Source organism: Astyanax mexicanus, chromosome 1 (genome assembly GCF_023375975.1).
Source record: "Astyanax mexicanus isolate ESR-SI-001 chromosome 1, AstMex3_surface, whole genome shotgun sequence".
Taxonomy (NCBI): Eukaryota; Metazoa; Chordata; class Actinopteri; order Characiformes; family Acestrorhamphidae; genus Astyanax; species Astyanax mexicanus.
In genome coordinates, this window is record NC_064408.1 from 87,452,378 (window position 1) to 87,461,244 (window position 8,867).

Sequence of the window (8,867 nt, forward strand, 5' to 3'; positions counted from 1 at the left end):
ATTATAGAACCAGCCCTTTCTTGTAGTGTAATCTGTCGAAACATTTCACAAAATTGTAGTGTGCCCACCACACTCCCTGTAGAGTATTACAGTCTGCCAGAATGTGCAGAATATAACAGGTACATTACTGATCGCCCCTATGCTTTTTTTGGTGTATTACTGTCTGTCACAATTATTGTGTGAATCCAAGAGAAATATCATATAGACCATGTGTACTTCATAGAATATTGTATGAATCAAGTTACCACTTCAGTTTCTGAATCAGATTCTCTGGTTTCGCTATTTATAGGTATATGTTTGAGTAAGATGAAGATTGTTGTTTTATTCTATAAACTACGGACTCTCTTACGGATTTCTCTTAAATTCCAAATAAAAATATTGTCATTTAGAGCATTTATTTCCAGAAAAAGAGAAATCTCTTTCAGACCTCAAATCAGACCACCAAAAACAAGTTCATATTCATTATGTTTTAAGAGATCAAAAATCAATATTTGGTGAAATAACCCTGGTTGTTCTTGGCATGTTCTTCTCTACCAGATTTACACACTGCTTTTGGATAACTTTATGCCACTCCTGTTCCAAAAATTCAAGCAGTTCAGTTTGGTTTGATGGCTTGTGATCATCCATCTTCCTACTTGATTTTTTTTCAGAGGATTTCAATTTGGTAAACTCAAAGAAACTCATCAAGTGGTCTCTTATTTTTTAACACCGACACACCAGGACAATTTAGAGCATCCAATATTTTTAGAATTTAGTGTATCCAGTTAACCTGATCTCCATGTTGGACTGTGAGAAGAGATGGGAGTCCACGGAGGAAACCCACACAGACACAGGAAGAACATGGAATCTCCACCCAGATAGGGACTCCTAGACTTCCTGTAATGTATTACAGTCTATCAGAATGACAAGATTATCAAATATGTTTGATATGATTTCCATTATATAGTCCCACTATGCTATACGTTTTAAATCTTTGTAATCTTTGTAAAGCCATTGTGTTCAACATTTCCTCAGTGACCTCTGCAGCGGACAGAGCCTCACAGACCCAGGCGTGTCTGGTACCTAAGGCCCCTCAGGGAACAGGACGTCTCCTGGCCTGCCCTGAGCGGAAGCTGCTGCCACAAACACAGTGTCAGCTTCACTCTGGCTCTGCAGCAGGACACACTCCGCCCTGGATTGAGTTTAAGCAGCACCGTGCTGACCGCGCTGAAAAACAACACGCAAGCGTTTTGACAGGTTGAAAGAAAGTTGATTCATAGAGAAGCAGAATGAACGAGTGAAGCGGACAGGGGCTTTGGGATTTGCCTGACAGTCAGAGGGCTCTTTCCTGGATAAAAATGTGTGAGAAAGCAATGCACAGCACACAGGGTCTTACAGTGATAAATTCCATCATTTATTGTTTTTTTTTACCTGGTAACATCACTCCTGTGGGATATGGAGGCACCAGGGGCAATTTGTATAGAAAGCAAATTGCACTGAATGAACACTCTTCGAAATAAAGGTGCCAAACAGAGTTCTTTTGAAGAACTACCTTTGGTTCCTGCAGAAACTTGAGACTGATTAAAAGATATCCTTCAAATGGTAAAAAATACATCCCTTGTAAATAAAATTATTGCAAAGTTAGTTAGTGAATGTATCCACTGGCATATATTATATGCATTATGCCTTCTTGCTGTAACACATTATATTGTTTATTAGCCATTTTGCCTACATTTATTTAGTGTAGGGAACCAAAAGTGTCCAAAGAACCCTTTATTTTGGAGCTTTCATATTTAAGAGCGTACTACTACACCAGGTTCACTGTAAATTACGTATATTAGACTATCGGAATATGAGTTTCTGTTAAAGCTAAATAACAATCTGTCTTACTATTCCCATTCTTACACTGTTTCAGAATAAAGAGAAAACACAGCTATTATTCCATGGCGGGAATACAGTAGATGTCTCATAATCAGGATTACAGTACAGCTTTCTATAATATATGATATATTTGTATATCTTATGTACATGTACATGTATGGCACTTTAATAAAAGCAAAATAACTTTCTTTCCTTTGACAAAATTAAAGAAATGGGCGCTTTGGTGTAAACAGGCTAAATAAATAGTTAAATTATTCAATAAATACATAAATAAACACATCCAAAAGTGACACGTTAGTATTTTGCAGCACCCACTGCCTGCAGGTCAGCTTAAAGCAATGGAATAGCGGTGGCTCACTTTAAGGTACATGGTGCAAGCACAGGCAAAAAAAAAAAAAAACACTGAATATGCAAAGCTATATGATTTAAACTTCAAATGAAGATTATGTTGTGAAAAACCCTAGATATGTACGTCGGAGCTGCAGTCTACCGGGCTGATCTGAGGCATTCTACGTGACCAAGCATGGGGTGTAAAAATAGCAGAAGAAAATCTGGATCAAAGAACGAAAGAGAAGACAAGAACAGATCTTCACAGCACAAGTTCAGGTTCATTTTGGCTTCTGAAATTCATATTTAGTGCAACTCATATCTGCCCCAAGTGGCACAGTCAACACAAGATAGAAACAAAATAAATAATAAAAAATAAAATTCAAATTCAAAGTTTTCCAAAGTGCCTTTAAAAGATATCCATATGGACAAAAGTTTGGTCCGTTTCTTTTGCTTGTCCACAAAAGACAAATTATACCAGTCTACACCTCCGTATAGCTTCGTAAAAGAAGCCAGTGAGATAGAGAGTTCATCCAGTGGTCCATTGTACACACCTAGGCCTCAGACATAAGCAGAGTCACTGGACTGAGTACGTCCGAAGCTGGGCATGCTCATCCTAGGCAGCTCCTTGTTCCTGATCTCGTAGATGGACTTCCTCCTGGCCTGCACCCCCCTGACCGCTGTCTTGATCTTCCTCCAGCCCAGGTGGTTGAGCTCGGCCAGGTTCAGCACCACGCAAATTCCGCTAACAGCAAACATGAAGACCAGAAAAACAGTCTTCTCTGTAGGTCTGGACACGTAGCATTCAACGTCTTTGATGCAGGGGTAGCGGTCGCACTCGTAGACCGCAGGGACGTTAAAGCCGTACAAGAAGTACTGACCCACCAGAAAACCAATCTCCAGAGCGTTCCTAAAAACCACCTGGATGATGTAGAACCTGGAGATGCCCTCCTGCCGCCTCATTTTGGACTTGGTGGTCCGGATAGAGGAATGAGGGATGTCCTTTACCTCTAGGCACTCAGGCTCTGCCTCCTTGCTGGAGTTCTCCGTGTTCTGGAGCACCCCGTTAACGATGGTGTTTTTCAGTTTCTTGCTGTCGTCTCGCTTCATGCAGTCCGTGTCCTTGTCCAGGCTCAGGTACACCGTGGAGTACCTGCGCTCCTTCTGCTTGGCCGACTGATGCACGGAATAGGTGATGAAGCACAGGCTGGGCGTGCAGACCATGATGATCTGAAACACCCAGTATCTGATGTGAGAGATTGGAAACGCTTTGTCGTAACATGCCTGGTTGCAGCCCGGTTGCAGCGTGTTGCACACGAACATGGACTGCTCGTCGTCGTACACAGTCTCGCCCACGATGGCCACGATTAGAATGCGGAAGATTACAACCACAGTCAGCAGGATCCTGCAAAACAAAAAACACTTTATTAGAAACCCATGCAAAAGTCAGTGATCTGTAATAAACTCTATATAACAGTAGAATAAACCCAAAGAAACATAAAGTCAGTGATCAGTGAGAGTGTTTACCTGTAATAAACTCTATATAACATTAGAATAAACACAAATAAACATAAAGTCAGTGATCAGTGAGAGTGTTTACCTGTAATAAACTCTATATAACATTAGAATAAACCCAAAGAAACATGAAGTCAGTGATCAGTGAGAGTGTTTACCTGTAATAAACTCTATATAACATTAGAATAAACACAAATAAACATAAAGTCAGTGATCAGTGAGAGTGTTTACCTGTAATAAACTCTATATAACATTAGAATAAACCCAAAGAAACATAAAGTCAGTGATCAGTGAGAGTGTTTACCTGTAATAAACTCTTTATAACATTAGAATAAACCCAAAGAAACATAAAGTCAGTGATCAGTGAGAGTGTTTACCTGTAATAAACTCTATATAACATTAGAATAAACCCAAATAAACATAAAATCAGTGATCATTGAGAGTGTTTACCTGTAATAAACTCTATATAACATTAAAATAAACCCAAATAAGCATAAAGTCAGTGATCAGTGAGAGCGTTTACCTGTAATAAACTCTATATAACATTAGAATAAACCCAAATAAACATAAAGTCAGTGATCATTGAAGTTGTTTACCTGTAAAACTCTATATAACATTAGAATAAACCCAAATGGTCTGGGGTCAAAAGATGTTAGAAACGTCTGTAAAGGTTTTATTATGTCGTTTATAAGAAAATAGAAGACCACATGTTTGTTTTTTGACCTCTCTGAAATCCAGACACGATATGATTTTCTATTTTCTTTTCTGAGAGAAGGACAAACCCTCAAACTGTATTTAAAAGTAGCTACTTTGCAGGTTCTTTAGTAAGGGTGAAAGATCTGTATTGAACTGTAAGTAATTGCAGAACTGTTTGGATAGTTAAATAATGCACACATCTTTTGATTAACAATTTACTAACAAAGAAAATTATGAAGAGTCCAATTTCTCAAAACCATCTTGCTGTTAAGATTTTGTTAACTGATAGAGAGAGTGTTCAGCGTCACTCTGCCATTTTGAAAGTCTAATCACATGTACTAAGATGTTTTGTGAAACCTATTTAGGATCAGTAAGAAATTAAGATAATTTTTGCAGATTCAGAGTACCTCAAATTTGTATGTCTATTTTCCACTGCGCCTGTCTGTCTGTCTATTCAATTATCTGTCTGTCAGTATAAATGGAGCTGTCCAGTGCTAAAAGTCTTTAGCTTTAAACGTGATGCTTTATATGAGTGCTGACCTCCAACACACAAAACACTCAAGACAATGTAGGAACCCTTAGTGTCAGGCATTCACACTCAGTTTCAAGTTTTGGAATCCCTTTTATTTTAGTTTATATTACAGATATGCAATAAATTGTACAATGTGTTTTCAATTTCATTTTAAGCTTTATAGTCTGCTTATTATTTTCTAGCAAATAATGTTAAAATACTGTTTCTTCTGCCATTTTTTTAAAAACCCTTTTATTTTGACTAAAGAAACAGTCTGGTTGAGCTTTGACAGTGGGCTAAAAAGACAGAAGCCAGCCAGATTTTAGCCATGGCTCTATTCACTTCTCCAGGTATGTCCTTTTTTTAATTGGCCATGTAAACAAAATGAACCATTACTTTTCCTTCTGATATATTCTTAGATTTAGCTTGGCAGTCAGAGGTTAGCTGAGCTTTAGCTGAGGTAGTCTAGTTTGTTTCTAAAGGAGTAAACTCTGAGATGAGAGATGGTGGTAAAACTAGCATTTGCTAGCTTTAGCTTTTAGCCTAGAGTATAAAGTCTTATTTTGTAGACTCTCACAGGAGCAATGTTCTGCTCTCTAGACATAACTACCCTGCAGGCATGAAACAGTATTAGATGTTATCCTGATGTAAATATTTTGTCTGATGTCCAGACCAACATTCAACCTGACATTATTGTCTATTGATGTTGGTGGCCACCTGGGTAGCTAACCGGACTTTTGCTAGTTGGCTAGGCTTATGTAAAGTTTGAGGTCGTGAATATGAGTGTTTTTTTCTTTTAGCCCTTTGAGACACAGTTGCCACTCTAAAAATAAACCTATACATTTGTTTTTCAAATTTCTCACTTTGTGATTGCATTTAATTAAAAAGGGAATCTCTACATTTTGTAAACAATTTTACAACTTTTCGTATAGATTTTAAAAGCTGTACACAGGAAGTGATGTAAGGACTGCAGTTTTTATCTAAAGCAGGTCTTTGCCTGATAATGTTTATGTCTTATTTAATGATAATTCTGAGGATATGAACCAATCTGTATGGCACCCAAGCAGAGAAAACATTCCAGCCCGCTGCTGTTAATAAATAAAGAAAAAAAAGGAAGTGACATAGGGCTGTGTCAACCCTGCACCTAAAAATCCCAGCCCAAATCTGCTTTAGTTTAATGTGTTTAGTTTAAATATAATCTGCCATTTTAAGGCAATTATGTTTGTGTGCCTAAAAGGGTTAAAGAAGGAACAACTGTGTTTAAGGTTTACAGGTTGACAGTTTCATCTACTGGACTGTCTTTATAATGTTTTCATACATTTTAGAATTTTACATTTTTAAAATATATTTATATATATATTTTTTAAACTCAATTTTATTCAAGGTTCATATGTGATATGAATATTAATAGAAATTAATTTTCATTCTAAAGTAGCAGAACCTTTACTTACAATTTTTATTTCACTTTAACATTCATTTTGAAAATTAAAGCAGGTGTCTGGTAGGTACATTGTAATGTCAGAATGACAGAGTATTCATGTTGAATTATGCATTGTTAAACCAAAAACCCAGAATTATAACCTAAGAAAAAGGGTGATATAAAAGATACACAGTCTGCACCACAGTGCAAGTTTTAAAAGTACTTTTCAGCATTTTTGTACAAATAATAGATTCTCACCAAAAATGTATGAACGGTGGCTTTAATATTATTAGAACTTCATTTTAAAAATGAACTGTATTTATTCAGCATTCTGGACAACTTTACTTATCAAATATAATGTTATTGGAACTTAATTCAACTTAATTCTAGATATTAATATTATAAGAGGTTAATTCTGAGTGTTCTCTCACTTTAGAATCATCTATTGGTTTAGATCCTTATTGGACTAAATCAACATTTCAACATTATTTTACAACTTCATGCTGATCACCTCAAACCGGCACTGTGTAAAAATTGTCACTTCAAAAATGATATAAAAAATGAACTGTGCTTTTTTCAGCTCAAAAAACCAAAACAAAACACTGGTTTTCGTTCACAGTATGTATTTGAGTAAAAATCAACTCAGGATGATTAGGATCATTTTATGATTTTTTTGAAAATTAAGTTTTGAAATGTAAATCTCTCTCTCTCTTTCTTTCTCTCTCTCTCTCACCTGCCGATCATGGTGGAGTGCTGCTGCACGGCTGCCTCCAGCAGCCTCTCCAGGATTGTCCACTCCCCCATGGCTGCTCATTCAGAGGAGATCCAGAGGAGAACTGTTCCAAAAACTACAACTTCCAGTCAGGAGCTCCAGAAGAGCGAGAGATATCCACACAGAGCATTGGAGGAGCTGTTCTCTCTCTATTCTGTTTCACTGTCTATCTCTCTCGTGCAGAAGCATCATAAATGTGCTGAGCTGGTCCTCACACTTTGTCTCTCTCTCTCTCTCTCTCTCTCTCTCTCTCTCTCTCTCTCTCTCTCTCATGTGCAGAACTGTCTGAAATGTGCTGATTTGTCTGTTTGTCCTGAGCTGTACTGATGCAGCTTGTGTGGAGAGTGTGTTGGGGGTGTAATGTTTGCCTTGTGTTAATCCAGCTTTAAGTAGACTTACCCCCTCCACACACACAAACCCACACTCCACCCCTCCTCACACTCCTCCTCCTCCGTGTGTGACGCGTGCACAGGTTGCTGAGAGAGGAAGCCGGGCAGGTTTTCTCTTTTTCATTATTCTGAGAAAGCGAGGTTTTGGACTAATCCCTAGTAAAGTGATTGGTCATAATCTCAGATCAATGAGGGACACCGTCACACTTTGCATGAGTACAGACTGTGTGTGTGTGTGTGTGTTATTGTGTGTGGGAGGGTGCAGGTAAGATTAAGTTACTAATGTTGCTGATAGTAAATTAAAGTAAATAGCCAGCAATTATAGCAGCAGTGCAGTACTAATATCTGATCTTATATCTGTTTTGGCACATTTGGTCTATTTTCATGCCACTAATCATAGTAGTTAACATTCACAGCAGTACCTATACTAGGGCTGGACGATATTATATGTATAAAAAAACTTGATATTCTTTATATATATTAGCAATTCCTGATAACAAGTTCAATTAATTTGTTTCTTAAATAACTGGAAAAACACAATTTGTATGTATTTTTATTCGTTTATTTGTATGTGCGCTAAAATACCATTTAAAGCTATCAAGGTATTTAAGCTATATGCAAACTAATGTATATTTTTATTTTTTAATACAGTCAAAACTGTGCAAAGACAACAAAAAATAATAATTAACTACTTGTTTAATTGTAGCTCCATTTAACTTTATGCAGATTTATATATATATATATATATATATATATATATATATATATATATATATATATATATATATATATATACATACATATATCTATATATATAAATCTCTGCCCCATTAAAAATAATACTTTACAGGTTTTTGGCAGAAGAAAAAGTCTATCTACTGAAATACCCTCTGCAACTTCTATCTGTAAAGGTATAAAATCTCAATTGCCCCACTTTAAAATGACATTAAACAATAATTATTCAATTTAATTGACTTGATTAATCAACCAGCACTAGTATATACCTAAGAATTCATCGTGGATACAGAGTAGCCAATAATAGATATTGAATATTTTAGAATTCTTGCTCTATAATTATTTACAGATCCCTTATAATTAATAGAAGATACTATATTGTGGGGTCAAACCTATTCGCAAAGGACCGATATGACTGCAGGTTTTCATTCTAGCCAAGCAGAGACACATGTCATCAGTTGATAGAAGACTGACCCATTGATTTAACAAGTGGAATCAGCTGCTGATGAAAACCCAATAAAACTCTGCAGTCACACCGACCCTTTGTAAATCATTAACTGAAGACATTGAAAAATTCACAGTGGATACAGAATAGTTTATAATCCTTTCTGAGCACTAAATTGTATTCTGAATTCTGATTCT

General features: G+C 36.6%; 1 protein-coding gene across 1 annotated transcript; it reads right to left on the reverse strand.

Annotated features, from left to right (window-relative positions):
- Positions 1 to 371: 371 nt before the first annotated feature.
- gjd2b (gap junction protein delta 2b) lies at positions 372 to 8,063 on the reverse strand. Its single transcript, XM_007252936.4, has 2 exons — positions 7,063 to 8,063; positions 372 to 3,592 (listed from the first exon to the last, which is right to left on the reverse strand). Exons 1-2 carry the CDS (start codon positions 7,131 to 7,133, stop codon positions 2,749 to 2,751), a joined length of 915 nt encoding a protein of 304 aa, XP_007252998.1. The 5' UTR covers positions 7,134 to 8,063; the 3' UTR covers positions 372 to 2,748.
- Between the last annotated feature and the right edge of the window lie 804 nt (positions 8,064 to 8,867).